Raw genomic sequence first — 19,661 nt, 5'->3', positions numbered from 1 at the left:
CTCGTCCTCGTTCTCCAAGGCTTTTTGCCGGACCTCCCGGATCGCCGCCCCTTGGGCCTTCTGGGTCTCCACTAGCTTCTCAATCGCCGCCTTCATTGGCGCCAGCATTTCGGTTTTCAGCTCCTCAAAGTAGCGTCGAAGAAACCCCTGCTGCTCCTGCGACCACTGCACCCATGCTGCTTGGTCTCCACCCGCCGCCATCTTTTTTCTCCCTCTCACTTTTCGCTGCTCCAAGATCCCTTTTTTCACCGCTCCACTCCTGGTCCAATCCATATAATGTCAGGGGGACCTTGCTGTCACCTTCCCACACTGGAAGCCGTCGAACAATTGCCGTTGGGGCCCCTCTCGAGAGCCCAAAAGTCCGTTCCCGGCGGGAGCTGCCGAACGTGCAACCTACCTAGGCATAGCCGCAACCGGAAGTCCAAAATGAGTGCTTTTTCAAGTACAGGCCTTAAGATAAAGAACTGGAACCCTGGCTGTTTCATCCCTTCAACTCTTTATGAAACCAAACTTAGTTCATCAGAATGCTTGAGCTAGTATCGGTAAACTGAAGGCAGCACAGATTGAATCCAAAACTGTTCTGGTGTATGTATCTTGTGATTAAATTGATATTTGTCATACAATAAAAAGTTCTGTTTGTTTTATTTATGTAGAAACCATATGACACTACAGGAAAATGCACAGCACGTGAGCAGGTTCATAGCACTGGCGAATCTCAGTAATTCTAGTAAGAAAAAGGCAAGTAAGCAAAACCCAAAATTATCAGCATGGCTATACTTTGGGAGAGTATATTCTAAATTTAAATGTTAACTTGGACTTTCCTGTTGAGTTCATTTCTTAGTCTGTTTTTCTAAATGTATTGAACCTGCATTTGTCACTTAATACTGATAATACAATCACCTTGTCTGAAATTCCACTGTCAGCTGTTCTCCATTAAAACAGTAAAGAGGAACTTCAGACATACATAATAAAATTTGGGGCTAGTGAGTCAACATAGCTATTCGATCTATTAGAGTCTCATTAGGGAGATGTATGTAAAATTGCTGTTTAAGATTGCTGTACCTTTTTCAAAAAACAATAATAGCGAATTCAAACTGATGGGGTGAATGGCCTCCTTTTGTGCTGTTGCCATTCAATGATTCTTGATACTTTCCATGTATCAGCCTTGCTCAGTGGTACCCCCCTTGCCTCTTAGTCACAAGGCCATGGGTTCAAGCTATTCCAGAGATCTGAAAACACAATTATGCTGAAAGTGCTGCTCTCTGAGGTGCTGTCATTTGAGTCAGTGCAACAACTAATATATGGCACTTTTAGAAAAGCAGTGGAATTCTAGCATCCCGCCCAATATCTATCCTTCAATCAACACTTCAAAAACAAAAGCTGTGGCCATTTTTGCGTTCATGCTCTGCAAAATATCAATGCTGTATTTGCTCAAATTGTACCCTGGCTGCACTTCAAAAGTGCTTTTTTGCTGTCAAATGCTTTTGGGCATTCTGAGGGTGTGAAAGGTGCTATAAAAATGCACGTTTGTCAACCAGTAAGACAATTTTCTTTATTTTATCATACATATAGAACATAAAGTGCAGAACAGGCCATTTGGCCCATCGAGTCTGCACCGACCCACTTTAAGCTCTCATTTCCACCCCATCCCCGTAACCCAATAACCCCTCCTAACCTTTTGGACACTATGGGCAATTTAGCATATCCAAACCACCTAACATGCACCTCTTTGGACTGTGTGAGGAAACCGGAGCACCCGGAGGAAACCCATGCAGACACAGGAAGAACGTGCAGACTCCACACAGGCAGTGACCCAGCGGGAAATCGAACCTGGGATCCTGGAGCTGTGAAGCCACAGTGCTAACCACTGACCTACCGTGCTGTCCTATCATTTTTAATTTAAATGTTTAGAATGCTTGTGAGTTGTTATATCCACAGGCATGTATGTGGTTTAGAATTCTTCGTGCATGACTTAAATTTTGGAAGTTGTTCTTTCCAAAAAACTTGTAAAATAAACAATAAATTCAATAAAGTAATTTCTTCTAAATAGGTGAACAAAATGATTGATTTTTTAAATAAACATGTTGTAAACTAAACTATATTATCTCAAATGTTTCTAAAGCCAGTAATTATTCTAATCATTTCTCCAAAAAAGTGAATTTGTTCTCTTTTGCTTCACCACAAGTTGCCTTCATGTTTGTAAGCTTTCTCCAGCATTTAACATTTTAGTTTTAAGGACGATGGATAGAAAGCATGCTCCAGCTCTCATCTATTCTAACCACCTAGATTGACTACCTCTTTCAATCTCTTAAATGGAATTGTATGTTTGATCTTCCATCTGACCAATCTCTGGCACAGTATATTAGTACAGCAATATATTTCTATAGATCTGTTTGTTTTATGATTTGTTTATAGCTGCTTTTCTTAAACGTAATTGCTAATGAGAAACAACTACTGAAAAAATGATATCCCAACTTAAATAGCTTTATGATAGCGGCAGTGCAGTGGTTAGCACTGCTCCCTTGCGGCGTTGAGGACCTGGGTTCGATCCAGGGTCACCCTCCGTGTGGAGTTTGCACATTCCTCCTGTGTCTGCATGGGTCTCCCCACAATCCAAAGATGTGCAGGGCAGGTGGATTGGCCGCTCTAAATTGCCCCATAATTGGGGGGGGGGGGGGGGGGGGGGGTGGGGGGGGGGGGAGAATAGGGTATTCTAAACTTACAAAAATAAAAATAAAAGCTTTATGATAAAGTTTTTTTCAATCTATTTGATCTTTGGCTTATGCATACCAGAATTTATATTTGTTATTTTTCTGACTGACATTGTTTTCATAGTACCTGTATGCATTTAACATTATGCCGCTAAGTTCTATGGATCCAGTTGAACTAGTGAAACAGCCTGAGGATGTCACAGAAAATCCATATCGGAAAATGACCAAGGAATTTCAAAAAGCAAAACTAGGGGAAACCGCAGCGGTAAGTATGTGTAGCAGACCCTTTGTTGTAGTTTTAGTTTGAAATTTAAAGTTTAATATAACTAATCCTGGGGCAGCACGGTAGCATTGTGGATAGCACAATTGCTTCACAGCTCCAGGGTCCCAGGTTCGATTCCGGCTTGGGTCACTGTCTGTGCGGAGTCTGCACGTCCTCCCCGTGTGTGCGTGGGTTTCCTCCGGGTGCTCCGGTTTCCTCCCACAGTCCAAAGATGTGCAGGTTAGGTGGATTGGCCATGCTAAATTGCCCTTAGTGTCCAAAATTGCCCTTAGTGTTGGGTGGGGTTGCTGGGTTATGGGGATAGGGTGGAGGTGTGGACCTTGGGTAGGTTGCTCTTTCCAAGAGCCGGTGCAGACTCGATGGGCCGAATGGCCTCCTTCTGCACTGTAAATTCTATGAAATAATCCCTTTAAAAAAAAATATTTTACAAGCTATTTTCCCCTTGATAGAACCCAAAGCACATTGTGAGATCTTGAAATCAGCTTTTGGCAGTGTAATGTGACGTTGCACCTCTCTTTATTTATATACCAGTACAATTGTTTTCTGTCAGCTGATAGATTGTTGTATAGCAGCCTTGTTCAGTTTAATAAAGCATACAGGATGAAGGATGTTTGTGCAATATGACCATTCTTCTAAATATGATTTGAAGTCTAGTCAAATGTGTTTGACAAGAGCTGTAGAACTGTGACAATTTTTCCAATAATTATGTAAAAATATTTGAGTGAGTAGCTTGTAAAATTTAATGCATTTGTTGACACATATGCAGTTTTTCAGAAAGTCCAGTTGAAATGGAGCCAAGTTAATATGTTGAAAAATAAACATTTTTTTCTTTATTCACTCATTAGAAGTGGGTGACCTGGCGATGCCAGCATTATGTTGCCCATCCCTAATTTCCCTTGAACTGAGTGGCTTATTAGGCCATTTTCAAGGATATTTATGGATATTATTCATTGCTGTGGAACGGTAGCCACATGTAAGCCGGACTGGGTGAAGATGGCAAATTTCCTTCCCTAAAAGAACATCAGTGAACAATTGTCAATGGTCCCATGGTTGTCATAAGACTTTCACATCCAGATATTTTTTTTTATTGAATTGAAATTTCACCAACTGCCGTGGTGGGGTTTGAACATGGGTTCGAAGGTCTCTGGATTACCAGTCCAGTGACAATACCATTCTGCCACTGCGTAATGAAGCTTTAACATACACTATCTGTTGTAAAAGAAATTATGACCCTTGCGAAGCTGATTTGTTAGACAATGAGTGCAGTGGATGTAATATATTTGGACTTTCAGAAAGTGATAAAATGCCACCAAGACATCTTGTAAAGATCCAGATCCATCACAGTAATGGATAAAGTGGTAGTATGGATAAGGGGTGACTGTTGGATGGAAAGACAGTCAGAGTAAATTAATACTTCTCAGATTGTGTAAATAGTAGTGCCCTGGGATATGTTGGGATGAGAACTAGTTGTGATGAGGGACTTTCCAAAAATTAGGATTCTATTCTCTGGAGTATAGAAGGTGTGAGAAAGACTGCATGAAATGAAAATGAAAATCACTTATTGTCACATTTGGGCTTCAAATGAAGTTACTGTGAAAAGCCCCTAGTCGCCACATTCTGGCGCCTGTTCGGGGAGGCTGGTATGGGATTTGAACACGCGCTGCAGGCCTTGTTCTGCTTTACGAGCCAGCTGTTTAGCCCACTGTGCTAAACCAGCCCAGCACGCTGGCACTGTGGTTAGCACCGCTGCATCACAGTACCAGGTCCGGGTTACATTCTGGTCTTGGGTGACTTGTGTGTGGAGATTGCACGTTCTAATCTTGTCTGCATCTGTTTCCTCAGGGTGCTCCAGATTCCTCCCACATTCCGAAGATGTGCAGGTTAGGTGAATTGGCCATGATAATGATAAATTGCCCCTTAGTGTCCAAAGATGTGTGAGTTAGGTTATGGGGATAAGGCGGGTAAGTGGGCTTTGGTGAAGTGCTCTTTCAGAGGGTCACTGCGGACCTGATTGGCCGAATGGCCTCCTGCACTTTAAGCGTTCTATGCTTCTTCTTTGAAATATGCAGCATCTTGTAAATGTTTTAATGGGATAAACCGTGACAGAGACAGATTGTTCCTACTATTTTCTTAATTGAAGAAGTTGAAAAAAAATTGTAGATTATGGACTATATCACTACCGTAAATCTGTATTTGAATAAGAAAAATCTGAACCTGATTTTCCCCATTGTATCTTTTAAGAGACCATGTAGTAGCTCTAATGTGGAGCTAGCACTGGCATAGCACACGGGCCAAATTGGACCACTGAAATCATAGAACCCCGACAGTGCAGAAGGAGGCCATTCAGCCCATCGAGTCTGCACCAACCCTTCAAATGAGCACTCTAACCACGTCCACCCCGCCCTATCCCCATACCCTGTAACCTAACGTGCATAGCTCTGGATGCTAAGGGGCAATTGATCATGGCCAATCCACCTAACCCACAGATCTTTGGACTGTGGGAGGAAACTGGAGCACCCGGAGGAAACCCATGCAAACACTGGGAGAATGTACAAACTCCACACGGATAGTGACCCAAGGCTGGAATTGAACATGGGTCCGTGGAGCTGTGAGGCAGCAGTGCTAACCACTGTGCAACCATGCAGAAATATCTGATTGTGTGAAATAAATTGATTTGAAAATGTTAAATGCTACTTTTGAATTCTAAGAGTAGTTTTACTGATATCTCAATAAAATCTTGTAATTTTTGGCATCCATGATGCTTGGGTATCATGCTAGATTATTATTTAGTATCTTCATTGAGACAGACCAGATGGGGGACCTACATGAACTCAGCCTGCGCAGGAACTTCCAGATTTATTGGTTCTGCTCTATTTTTTTAAAATAAACTTCTCTTCTCTGGAGTTTTGTTTTTCAATATACCAGTTTTAAAATTTATAATTTACTATTTGTTGCTCCAATAGCTGTTTTAAATTGCAGGAAGAATCTCAGTTCTTCTTTGACTTGAGCAAACGAGAAGGGAAGAAAAGATCCTCCGAAGGAGGAAGACCATCACCTCATCAATCAAAACAGCCCAGAAAGCCACGTAAGTGTCTGAAAACTGATTTGTGAGCCAGAGTTCATAGTAACAACACAATAAAAAGGAAATTTAAAGGTAATCCTTTTGAGATTTAAAAACAGGATTTTCTTTATATTCTTGTGTCTAATACATTAACCTGGTGTTTCTCTGACATGAGAGAGGTCAATTTTCTTTCTCTCGACCTGTTTGTTGAAAAATCTTAGAGTATTAAAACAGCTTTAAGAAAAGGATTTATGGTTGTGATCAACACTTTTCTCAGCAGCCTACAGCTTCATCCTAAGTCTTTAAATTTTTGTCCTCTTGTCTCAACCCTACCCATTCTCATGAAGTGTTTAGTACATCATGTAACTTGCATTACCCATAACTAACTCAAGCATCAAATGCTCAAAAACGAATAGCTAGACTAGATAGCTTGTCATATTTACAATAATAATAATTGCTTATTGTCACAAGTAGGCTTCAATGAAGTTACTGTGAAAAGCCCCTGGTCGCCACATTCCGGCGCCTGTTCGGGGAGGCCGGTACGAGAATTGAACCCACGCTGCTGGCATTGTTCTGCATTACAAGCCAGCTGTTTAGCCCACTGTGCTAAACCAGCCCCTTAGACCGCTAAGTCTAAGGCCCAGGTTGCTCAATCACCAATTAAATAAGCCAGGGGAAATGTACTTTTTAAGTCCAGCTGTGGAGCATGTTGTCTGAAATGCCCACACCACGATCTTCCTATGCTGTCAATATTGAGCAGCTTAATTGTGTACAAATTAATATATATTTATCTTTCGAATACGCTAGAACTCTCGTGTCTCATTTTTGCTTTGTAAACAGTAAGGCGTTGACAGTTTAGAAGTTCTGGTAATTTTTTTTTCTTTTTTTTTTTAATAGTTCCCCAGATATGAATGCTCTTGCAGCCTGCATAAAAGTTGTTTTCTCCCCCTTTTAGATTGCTAATTAAATGTGTGCCATAATACATATGTTAGATACGAAAATCCTCTTGCAAAAGGAAGGAAATGGAAAGCTGTTTACATAATTGCTTATGGTTTTGCATTTTCCTTTGAACATCGAGGATACTTTGTCAAGAAAATAGCGTTCTCTTCTCAATCTTAACATTTCACAAACAAAATGCCAAAAGAAAATGTGTGAACAGTATGTTAATTGAAGCCACACCTGTGTGGCTACAAAACGCTTAATCTCTTACCTTCACGGCGAAGCCCTCATAAACTGTTGACGCTAAAATATTTGAGAATCATGCAACATCATCTTTATATCAAAGGAGTCAAAATGTAGAGTTCACTGGAGGGATCTATTCTAATGAGATGTTTTGTTCTACTTGAAGCCAGATATTTTACACTTTTTTCTTGTTTTTCTTGAAGCCCCTTTGTTACTGTCATGTATGATTTGAACAGCTGATTAAAGGTCCTCCGAATATACATTTTATTTGGTTTTCTTTCTTTCCCCCGCTCACTAACCCATGCCTGTTAAATGGTGAATGTTGGACTGCGAAACAGCATTCTCAATTGTATTGCCAGCGTACATCTCTCAATGTTACAGCAGAAGACATTACCTAAAATGCTTCTATTCAGTATAGTAATTAAGAGTCATAGTGGCTAAATATAAAAGTATTTTTTTAAAGTTGGGGGTTATAAGAATGTACTTTATAACCAAGTAGGTAGAAAATGCACAGTCTCTCCACCAAATCTCTATCCTTTGTGAGCAAGGAGCCCAAAGTCATAGCTGTAATTGGCCACACATTCATTTAAGACTTCTGCAGATATATTTTGTTCACTTCATTTGCTTCTTTCAATTCTCATTCGTTACCCATTTCTCAAAACACATGATTCTCTCTGCAGTACAACTTCATTAGCAGCCCTATTTTATCTCACTAAGAAGCGACCTTTGCTTGAAATATCACACTCGTAGGCTGCTACTTGTGCAGAATGAAAGCGGGATATCAAAACCAATCCTGCATGTCTCCTGTTTCCACAAGGAAGCAATGAACTGTAGTCAGTTACAGGGACTGTATCTACCTTTCCCATGATCCTTGCCTGTGGTCCAGCCAGTGGTGTGCGTAGCAATATTATTTTGCAGGTAAGCATTAATGGGATACTCAATTTGTGTGTGAGCTGTATATATGTGTTACAGTCCCATAAATTCCTAAAATGCTCTCTCGCTCGTTCACTGGGACTAGTTTCCACATACATTGAATTTATTCCATTGTATTATTACTCATTAAATCAATTAAGATTCTTTATATTTTCAATTTATTTGCGCTAGAGGGGAAAGACTATTTTAAAGAACACACTGTTTTGCAGCTTTTTATGCAATCCACAAACCAATTCATGTTTGCTTTTGCAGTTTTAAGATTTTATTCATTACTATTTTTTAAACCCCCTCACAAAAGTTATTGTTGTAGCAGACATTTTAGATGTATTCTTGATGTAAACTTAAGTGCACACCAAGCATTTCATATGTTTCTTTGTAGCTCAGCCCACGGGTCCTTGCTGGTTCTGCCTTGCTAGTCCTGAGGTTGAAAAGCACTTGGTTATCAGTATTGGTACGCATGTAAGTACTACACGTGCACTTCAGTGCTCTTCCTTGAAAGTACCTTCTAATGTTAACCTTTGGACGTTGGTTGTCATTGAGGCACAAACGCATTTGAACACTGGCTTCAATTATTTAAAAATCCGCTATGTATTGCTGTCGAGGCTATCATTGATCTCGGTAGCAATGTTGTCGGGTAAAATGATCTGACACATCTGCATCTTGATTTGCTATGACCATCCTCTGGTAAGACCAGAGGCAGTCGCACTAACCAATAAAAACTTATGGTTGCGCAATGTTCAATATCTTTCGCACCACCTCAAACTGAATATGCAGTAAAACCTGAACAACGTTCAAGCTTGGGGTGATAGGTGGCAAATAACATTTGCGTCACACCAGTGTGGGACAATGACCATCTCCAACAAGAGAACCTAACAATCTCCCTATAACATTCAATTGGCATTGCCATCTCTGAATCCCCCACTATTGACATACTGGGGGTTACCATTGACTGGAAACTGAACTGGACCAGGAAAAGAAATACTGTGGTTACAAGAGCAGGGTTGGCAATTATGAGATGAATAACTCGCCTTGTGACTTCGGCCCAGCTTGTCCATGCCGCCCATTTTCTATCACTAAGCTAGTCCCGCTTGCCTGCATTTGGCCCATGTCCCTCTATACCCACCCTGCCCATGTAACTGTCTAACTGCTTTTCAAAGGACAAAATTGTTAATATATACAAGATGCTCGGGGCCAGTTTAGCTCTGGGCTTGGCAGCAGGTTTTTGATGCAGAGCAAGGCCCACATTGTGGGTTCAATTTCCGTATCGGCTGAGCTAATTAATGAAGGCCTCGCTTTCTTGACCCTTGCCCCTCCTGAAATGTGGTGACCCTCAGGTTAAATCACCCCAGTCAGCGCTCCCCCCTCAAAGCAGAAGGCGACCCATGATTAACTGGGAGGGACTACAACGTTTTTACTTTTACACAAGGTACAATGCAGAAATTCACCAAGATTCCTTCGATAGCAACTTCCAAACTGTGATCTCTACCACCTAAAAGGACATGGGCAGCAGGCACATGGAAACACCACACCTGAAAATGCCCCTTCAAGCCACACATTTTGATTTGGAATTATATGGCATTCCTTCACTGTTGTGGGATTACTGTGTAACTACAGCACATAGACTGCAGCAGTTCGCGAAGATGGCACATTGTCATCTTCTCAAGGGCAGTTGGGGATGGGCAACAAATGCTGGGCCTGGCAGCGATACTCACTTAACATGAAAGAATAAAAAATTCCTCTAAGAGTAGCCAGCAAATTTCAGACTGAGTGAACTTGGCACTTGACCGACTAATACAGACTAACAGCAAGAAAACAAAGTTGATTTTCACACAACAATGTATTTGCAATTGCAATAGTTTCTTGCTAATGACAATACTCTGATATCATCTAAGAAACTGTTCAAGCTTGTGATTTTCCTGCTGGGTAACTTCACTCTAAATATGCAGATAATATTTGAATTGCTTAGAAGGCTGCGAAGCTAAAGAAACCACCTAGAAAATGCATTTATGAACTTTAATTATTGTAAATTCCTTTTTGTTTTGCAGTGTTATATTGCCCTTGCAAAAGGTAGCTTAACCCCCGATCATGTGCTTATTTTGCCCATTGGGCACCATCAGTCAGTCCTAGAGCTTCCTTCAGAAGTCATAGAAGAAGTAGAGAAGTGTAAACTGGCTTTGAAAAACTTTTACAAGAGCATTGGGAAAAGGTTTGTAATGTTTGAAAGAAACTACAGGAGTCAACACTTGCAGTTACAGGTAACTTTTAGCCACTTCACAAATTTGAGTTAAAATTTGAACTTTTGTACAAGCTGTAAAGTGCTAATTGTATGTACCCAAAAGTAAACTTGTTCTTTCAAAATGGCAGCATTTGTCAAGTTGAATCAATTGTTCCTATTGAAGTAATGTTTCAAGGTTTGATGTATACATATTGTGGTTGATCTTAAATTGATTGGCTTGGAAGTAGCAGGCCAGTCCTAAAGTCGCCACAAATAATAATAATGAGTGGAAAATATTATTGTGAAGGACAATCAAGTCAGCTTATTCTTTTAGCTTTTCCAGCTCACACAACAATGCTCTTTTTTCATTAGTTTAAGTCTGAAATAATCCCAGATACTGTCTCTATCTGGTATGATGACAAGCTTTTCTGAGGGAATGAACATCCCAATGATGATGATTTTGCTTATTTTAGATTAATTAGTAGAAAAATCTAAATATCTGATTTCTGTATAGTTGCTGATTTTGACAAATTGCGAGAGTTCTGAGTATTGTTGAAATGTGCTGTTTCTTGTCATTTTCATCCAGGTGGTACCTGTCCCTATTCAATGTTGTGCTACTGATGATATTAAAGAAGCTTTTATTGTGCAAGCAGAGGAACAGCAGATGGAACTTTTGGAGATCCCTGAACATTCCGATCTCAAGCAAGTGAGTTTGTTCAGTGTTCTTCGGCAACTCAAGTGAAACACAAGCAACCTTATTTCTCCCACAGAGAAGTAAGTGGTATACGTATGAAATTGATGGGCAAGGGGACTTCCGGTTGCGGCTATGCCTAGGTAGGTCGCACGTTCGGCAGCTCCCGCCGGGAACGGACATTTGGGCGCTTAAGAGAGGCCCCAACAGCAATTGTTCGACGGCTCCCAGTGGGAAGGTGACAGCAAGGTTCCCCCGACAGTATATGGATTGGACCAGGAGTGGAGCGGTTAAAAAAAGTGATCCTGGTGCAGCGGAAAGTGTGAGGGAGGAAAAGCAAGAGGGCGGCGGGTGGAGACCAAGCAGCGTGGGCGCAGTGGTCGCAGGAGCAGCAGGAGTTCCTTAAACGCTGCTTTGCGGAGCTGAAGACAGAAATGCTGGCGCCAATGAAGGCGGCGATTGAGAAGCTTGGGGAGATCCAGAAGACCCAAGGGGCAGCGATCCAGGAGGTGCGGCAAAAAGCCTCGGAGAACGAGGACAGGATCTTGGGCCTGGCGGTGGAGGCGCATGAGGCGCTGCACAAGAGATGGCAGGAAAAATTTGAGGACCTGGAGAATAGGTCGAGGAGGAAGAATCTTTGGATTCTGGGTCTCTCTGAAGGAGTGGAGGGGCCCGTGCCGGGGCATATATGAGCGCGATGCTCAATTCGCTGATGGGCGCGGGAGCTTTCCCGAGGCCCCTGGAGCTGGATGGGGCTCATCGGGTCCTGGCAAGGAGACCCAAAGCCAACGAGCCGCCAAGGGCTGTAGTGGTGTGGTTCCACCACTTTATGGACAGAGAGTGTGTCCTGAGATGGGCCTAAAAAGAACGGAGCAGCAGGTGGGAGAACACGGAGATCCGTATTTACCAGGACTGGAATGCGGAGGTGGCTAAGAAGAGAGCTGGTTTTAACCGGGCTAAGGCGGTTCTCCATCGAAAGGGGGTGAAGTTCGGGATGCTGCAGCCAGCGCGATTGTGGGTCACGTTCCAAGATCGGCACCACTATTTTGAAACGCCTGATGAGGCATGGACCTTTATCCAGTCTGAAAAGTTGGACTCAAACTGAGGGTTTGTCGGGGGATGTTTACTGCGTTTGGGGAATGTTCTTTTTGTTTTGGTGCTGGGTGGGGATGGGTGAATGGATTTGATGTGGGAGAGTGTGGGTGTCGGTGTTGGAGGGGCAGTGCCCCGCGGAGGAAGAGGGGGGTGGAGGCCCGGGGATGGGGAATTGGGGGAAGGCGGCAAAAAGGAGCTGCGCCAGAGGGGGCGGGGCCGGCTTAGACGCAATGCTTGGGTTTTTCCCGCGCTAGGGAAGGATGGGGGCGGGGCCGGGGGAAGGGCAGTGCTGGAGAGGAGCACACATTGACTGCCAAGGGTGGGGGGATTCTCACACTGGGGGGTCGATGGAATGGCGGGAGAGGCCGGTGTCAGCAAGAGTCAGCTGACTTACGGGAGTGTCATGGAGGGAGCAAAAAGGCTAGATGAGGATCTAGCAGGGTGGGGGGGGGGGGGGGAGAACTGGTTGCTGTTGCTTTGGCCAAAGGGGATCTGGAAGTAGGAGAGGTGGTCAGGGCGGGGGTCCGCCGTCTGGGGGACTGGACTGGAGTGTGCGGGAGGCGCGAGCACGTGGCTGGCCTAGAAAAGGAGATGGCTAGTCGGCGGGGGGGGGGGGGGGTGAGGGGTGAGCAGCCCCCCAATCCGGCTGATAACTTGGAATGTGAGGGGCCTGAATGGGCCGGTCAAGAGGGCCCGGGTGTTCGCAGAAGGCAGACGTGGTTATGCTCCAGGAGACACATCTGAAGGTGGCAGATCAGGTTAGTCTGAGAAAGGGATGGGTAGGGCAGGTCTTTCATTCAGGGCTGGATGCGAAGAACAGAGGGGTTGCAATACTGGTGGGGAAGCGGTTGTCGTTCGTGGCACTGAATATTGTAGCGGATAATGGAGGTCGAAATGTGATGGTGAGTGGTAGGTTGCAGGGGGTGCGGGTGGTACTGGTGAACGTATATTCCTCGACTTGGGATGATGCCGGATTTATGAAACGCATGCTGGGTCGGATCCGGATCTGGAGGTTGGAAGCTTGATAATGGGGGCGGCGGCGGGTGGGGGGGGGGGGGAACACACTTTAACACGGTGCTGGACCCAGCACTGGACCGTTCTAGGTCCAGGATGGGTAAGAGGCCGGCGGCGGCCAAGGTGCTCAGGGGGTTTATGGACCAGATGGGGAGAGTGGATCCATGGAGATTTACCAGACCGCAGGCCAGGGAATTTTCCTTCTTTTCCCACGTCCATAGAGCCTACTCCCGGATAGAATTTTTCATTTTGAGTAGGGCACTAATCCCGAAAGTGGAGGGAACGGAATATTCGGCTATAGCCATCTCAGACCACACCCCGCATTGGGTGGAGCTGGAGTTGGGGGAGGAGAGGGACCTGCGCCCGCTGTGGCACCTGGATGTGGGACTGTTGGCGGATGAGGGGGTGTGCGGGCGGGTGCGGGGGTGTATTGAAAGATACTTGGAGGCCAACGGCAATGGGGAGGTGCAGGTAGGGGTAGTCTGGGAGGCGTTGAAGGCGGTGGTCAGGGGAGAGCTAATCTCCATTAGGGCCCACAGGGAGAAGAGAGGGAGGAGGGAGAGGGAGAGGTTGGTGGGGGAGATTTTAAGGGTGGACAGGAGTTATGCAGAGGCCCCCGAGGAGGGGCTACTTAGGGAGCAACGGAACCTCCAGACGGAATTCGACCTGATGACCACGGGGAAAGCAGAGGCACAGTGGAGGAAAGCACAAAGGGCGGCTTATGAGTATGGGGAGAAGGTGAGTCGGATGCTGGCACATCAGCTTCGTAAAAGGGAGGCAGCGAGGGAGATTGGTGGAGTTAAGGAGAGCGGGGGGAATACGGTGCGGAGTGCGGTGAGAATAAACAAGGTATTTAGGGACTTCTATGGGGATCTGTACAGGTCTGAGCCACCAACGGGGGAGGAGGGGGTGTGACGATTCCTAGATCAGCTGAGGTTCCCGAGGCTGGAGGAGGAGCAGGTGGCTGGTTTGGGGGCGTCGATTGGGCTGGAGGAGCTGGTTAAAGGATTGGGGAACATGCAGGCGGGGAAGGCCGGATTGGTTCCCGGTTGCTAGTGAGGACTTTTAATAAGGCGACGGAGGAGGAGACCTTGCCCCCGACAATGTCCAGGGCGCTGATTTTTTTGATCTTGAAGCGGGACAAGGATCCATTGAAATGTGGGTCATATAGACCGATCTCACTCCTCAATGTTGATGCTAAGTTTCTGGAGTGTAGCGGGGGGGTGGGGGCTGGCGCTGCCGAATTTGTGTGGCTATTATTGGGCAGCCAATGTGGCGATGATCCGCAAGTGGGTAATGGAGGGAGAGGAGGTGGTGTGGAGGAGGTTAGAGATGGCGTCCTGTGTGGGCACGAGCCTGAGGGCGCTGGTGATGGCACCGCTGCCGCTCTCGCCGACCAGGTACACCACGAGTCCGGTGGTGGCGGCGACGCTGAAGATCTGGGAGCAGTGGAGGCGACACAGGGGCGAGGTGGGGGCCTCGGTTTGGTCCCCGATTCGGGAGAACCATCGGTTCGTCCCGGGAAGGATGGATGGGGGATTTCGGAGCTGGCATCGGGCAGGGATTAGAAGAATGGGGGACCTGTTCATCCATGGGACGTTTTCGAGCCTAGGGGCGCTGGAAGAGAAGTTTGGGCTACCCCCGGGAAAGGCTTTCAGGTACATGCAAGTGAGGGCGTTTGTGATGCGGCAGGTGAGGGTATTCCCGCTGTTTCCGGCACGTGAGATTCAGGACAGGGTGATTTCAGGTGTATGGGTTGGAGAAGGCAAGGTTTTGGCGATTTATCAGGAGCTGCAGGAAGAGGAAGAGGCCTCGGTGGAGGAGTTAAAGGGCAAGTGGGAGGAGGAGCTTGGGGAGGAGATAGATGAGGGTCTGTGGGCTGATGCCCTGAGTAAGGTTAATTCTTCCTCCTCTTGCGCCAGGCTCAGCCTAATACAGTTCAAGGTTACTCACAGAGCGCATATGACAGGGGCGAGGTTGAGTAGGTTCTTTGGGGTGGAGGACAGATGTGGGAGGTGCTCGGGGAGCCCGGCAAATCAGGTCCATCTGTTCTGGTCATGCCCGGCACTGGATGAGTTTTGGAGGAGCTTTGCGAGGACTATGTCCAAGGTGGTGAACGTCCAGGTCAAGCTGAGCTGGGGATTAGCATTATTTGGGGTATCGGACGAGCCAGGAGTGCAGGAGGCGAAAGAGGCCGGTATTCTGGCCTTTGCGTCCCTGGTAGCCCGGCGGAGGATTTTGCTACTATGGAAGGATGCGAAGCCCCCTGGTGTGAAAGCTTGGATCAATGACATGGCAGGGTTCATCAAGCTGGAGAGGATAAAGTTTGCCTAGCGAGGGTCTGTGCAAGGGTTCCTCAGGCGGTGGCAACCGTTCCTAGACTATCTCGCGGAGCGTTAGGAGGAGGTCAGCAGCAGCAGCCCGGGGGTGGGGGGGGGGGGTTCTCTTGGGGTGGCGTTTGGGTTAAGCTGGGGGGGTTTCCCTATGTGTTTTTTACTGTTCTATGGGGGGTTACTGTATATGGGGGAAATCCAATGTATAATTTCTACTTGTGTTCTTGTTGCTTTCTTTTTGTTGGGGGGGAGGGTTTGTTGAAAAACTTGAATAAATATATTTTTTTAAAAAGATATTGATGGGCAAGGAAGGGGCAAGTACTCCAAGTTTGTCTCTCAAAATGCCCCCCAAAACAGCCATTACTATAAAAAGTTGGATAGGCTCCCTGATCTCCCAATTGATAAATGCACTGGTATTGAATTCAACTTCTTTGTCAGCAAGTTTCTGAGAGATGAAAATCCATCAGGGTATTTGAGTCTCCAAGCTTCAATTTGTTTGCAAGTTACATAGTGCACACTCTTCCTTCTTTTGGCTTCTCCCATTTTACTTGGTGTCACCACAATGCTGGCTGATTACCTTTCTCCATCTCTCCTGTCAGTCACCCGTTTCCCTTCCAATCCCACTGCATTTAAATCTCAACACTGCAGCTTTCTATCTGGTCTTAGGCCCTCCTCTTCTTCTTCCTGACAGTCCCAATTGTGGGATTACCATATTTCCCCTCTCATGCTACAACAGATGCCCATTTCAATCTCTTCTCAGCTACTCCCACAATCTTCACTGGTGTCCTGCTTCCTGAGCTTGTCCCTTTTGTCATTCCACACGTTCATCTCAGTATCTGCATCTCATTAGCATCCTGTCATTGTTCCTCTCCTTTGTGTAGCTCAAATTCCTGCACTAACGAGGCCAGTCTCAACTGTCTTGTAGATTTGTCATTTCAATTTCAGCGATATTTTTCTATCACCAGTTCACTGCACTTCTTCCAGTTAATCCAACTAGAATTAATCCGTTGCTTAATTTTTATTTTCATACTTCAATTTTCTGACCCCCCCCCCCACCCCAGGCCCACCACCAAGTACTTGAAACTACTAACTTTCTCCAAGTCTTCACATATTTTATCATTTTAAAAATTATTCTACTTGACCAGGTTTAAGAAATATAAGTGGCTGGATTCGCTGTTTTTGGGACTATGTCCCCACGCCGTCGTAAAAACTGGACTATCACATCAGGGCCATATATTCCTAGTCCTGCTGGGGGCTAGCAGTGAACCAGCGTAAAACTAGTAGCTTTTGCTGTAGATATGGCTTCCGGATCGGAGGCCACGCATGCACACGGCGACGGCCTCCAGCGGCCGCGCCGTGCTCCAGGGCGGACTCAGACCGCGGAGCTGGACCCTAAACATAGTGCCCCCGATCGGCTGCGTGCCTGACCCTGACCGCCCGCCCAAACATTGCCCGCCATGTATAAGGCCCCCTCTGCCCTCCGATCGGCCCGCCCCTGACCAGGGCGACCGCGGACTGAGTCTGCAGCCGCCACGCTAGTATCCCGACTGGCAGGACCATGTTAGATCCATGCCGTCGCGACTTCGGCTGGTCGGGAGCGGAGAATGGCGGGGCGGGCCACCAGCAATGGCTGTAGGTAGGTGATATGCGGCGAGTACGCCATGTTTCGGGGCCCGGAGAATAGGGGAACTGACGCCGGTCCCGATTTCCGTGCGTCAAAATGGATTCTCTGCCCCGGCGCCGTCCACAATTTTGCCGTCGGGGTGCAGAGAATCCAGCCCAAGTGTATTTTGATCTAGAATGTTCAGTGGTAAATATCTGGCTTGATGCTTTTACATTACAACTGTTTTCAATTAAGCAAATAGAAGTCTTTATCTTTAATTTAGAGCATGCTTGTTAAAATAAAAATAGCAAGTTGCCATTATGTTAAGTACTTAACCCTTTTGTTTAACTTGCTATTCGTGTTGCCACAATTTGCATTTATACAGTTCATGTTGTGAAAAATGTCTAGGCACTTCCCAGGAACATTTTCAAACAAATTTGACACTGAACCACATATTCAGGCAGATGACCAAAAGCGAAGTCAACTATGTAAATTTTGAGGAATGACATAATGCAGGGTAGAGAGGTGCAAAGAATTCCAGAGTTTAGGACCTTGGCTGCCATGGTTGAGCAAATTAAGTAGCAGATGTGGAGAGGTTGAAATTGGAGGAGCACAGATCGGAGTGTTGCAGGATTGGGAGAGGCTAATGGTAGATAGGGGTAAGACCATAGAAGGAATTGAAAATAATTGATGCAAATTTTTAAATTGGTGTTGTAACGTAGTTAGTAATTATTTGTGCTGCAGGGCCTTTGGTACAACTATCCATATATCCTACACGAAGCCCTGTTTACCCATTCTCACTAACCTATTGATATTGGCTCCCTATTGTTCAACAGCTCATTTATAGTTCTCATTCTTGCATTTAAATCCCTTATGGTTTTGCCCCCATTCCCTCACCCCCTTCATCATATCTTTGCAACTCTCTAACCTCCATCCAGCCCTAGAACTCCCTTAAACCTTCATCCTAAACTCTGTTGCTCTGACTCTTGTCATTTATGCATTCGTTGACTTCATCGTTAGCAGATGTGCCTTCGGCAGCGTATGACCCACTCTGTTGAATTCCCTCTGTAAAACCCTCTACCTATCTACCATTCTCTTTAAAACCCAGATTTTTGGTCACTGCTCTTAATATCTTGTTTGGTCCAGTCATCTCTCTGATTTATCCTTTGGCTCACTGTCTACTTTTTGATTTCCTCCTCATCGAAGCACCATGGGATTTCACTACTTTAAAGGAATCTTGTAAAAGCAAATAGTTTTACTTATGTCCGTTTTTAATATGTTGAACTGGAACAGATTTATACGGGATTTTATAAATGTATGTATAGTATATATTCTAATTTGTACTACTATATCTGACTAATTAGCAAAAAGCACTAGACTGCAATTGTTCTGACCATTGCTGTGCAAGTGGTGTATTTCTACAGAAAGCATTTTAAATGACAAGGAAAAGTATTCAATTTAAGCAATGAAATACGAAATAGTGTTCAACTTTATCTTTTTGTCATTTAAAAAATTTATTTGCCAGTTTCAGAATTGGCTTTAAGTAATTGAAATTTCTGATGGTAAGATGTAACAAAATAATGTACTTGTGACGCATAAGATTGTTTCGTAAAACTAACTTTGTAAATAGACTGATTATTAGATTTGAGTTTGAGCAATGGAAAAGGTTTTATGTTTCAATTATTGGAAGATATCCAAGATGCTTTTCTTAGAAACTTGCAACAAATATTGCTGCAGCTGTTTCTGAATGACACTTGTAGGACATGTTGCTAACCACCATGGAAAGACTCAAACAGCAGATTGGTGTATTTAACAGCTAATGCACCTGTGCTCATGTAAGACCCATTGTCAGCACCTTCTGTGAAATGTTAATGCTGTATTTGTTTCCATAATAAATGTTTCTTGAAGATCGGTGAAAATTTGCAGTTAACAGCCATAAATAGTATTTTTGCAAGCATGAATGGCGGGTGTGTGTATGTAAAAACAGAACCTGGATTGCTTTATTCACTTGTGATGTTTCAGGCAGTTTCTTTTCCTAGTTAATCTGACTGTGGTAAGCATGCCTATTGTAAGATGAAATTTCAGATTTTTTTAATGTGTATAAGCATGTAGTCTAACATTCTACATTACCTGTAATGTAGGGGCGGCACAGTGGCAGTGGTTAGCACTGCTGCCTCACAGTGCCCGGGAGACGTGTTCAATTCTGGCCTCGGTTGTGTGAAGTTTGCACGTTCTCGCCGTGTCAGCATGGGCTCCTCCGGGTGCTCCGGTTTCCTCACATGAGACAACAAGTTCTTCATCCAGACACACGGAACAGCCATGGGGACCAAATTCGTACCTCAATATGCCAACATCTTCATGCACAAGTTTGAACAAGACCTCCTCACCGCACAGGACCTTCAACTGACGTTATACACCAGATACATCGATGACATTTTTTTCCTTTGGACCCACGGCGACGAATCACTGAAACGACTAAACGATGACATCAATAAGTTCCATCCCACCATCAGACTCACCATGGACTACTCTCCAAAATC

The 19,661-nt window shown here is 45.0% G+C and overlaps 1 protein-coding gene across 2 annotated transcripts in view; it reads left to right on the top strand.

The window, feature by feature from the left end:
• cwf19l1 (CWF19 like cell cycle control factor 1) overlaps positions 1 to 19,661 on the top strand; it is a 79,305-nt gene that overhangs the window by 48,168 nt on the left and 11,476 nt on the right. For both annotated transcript variants that reach the window (XM_072471685.1, XM_072471684.1), the window contains exons 7-12: positions 654 to 738; positions 2,836 to 2,976; positions 5,974 to 6,079; positions 8,550 to 8,629; positions 10,216 to 10,425; positions 10,972 to 11,091. In XM_072471685.1, the coding sequence (XP_072327786.1) occupies positions 654 to 738; positions 2,836 to 2,976; positions 5,974 to 6,079; positions 8,550 to 8,629; positions 10,216 to 10,425; positions 10,972 to 11,091 (742 nt within the window). The remainder of the gene's footprint in view (positions 1 to 653; positions 739 to 2,835; positions 2,977 to 5,973; positions 6,080 to 8,549; positions 8,630 to 10,215; positions 10,426 to 10,971; positions 11,092 to 19,661) is intronic.

The sequence above is a fragment of the Scyliorhinus torazame genome, chromosome 13 (assembly GCF_047496885.1).
Source record: "Scyliorhinus torazame isolate Kashiwa2021f chromosome 13, sScyTor2.1, whole genome shotgun sequence".
In the NCBI taxonomy this organism is placed as follows: Eukaryota; Metazoa; Chordata; class Chondrichthyes; order Carcharhiniformes; family Scyliorhinidae; genus Scyliorhinus; species Scyliorhinus torazame.
This window is presented reverse-complemented; position numbering and strand designations above follow the sequence as displayed.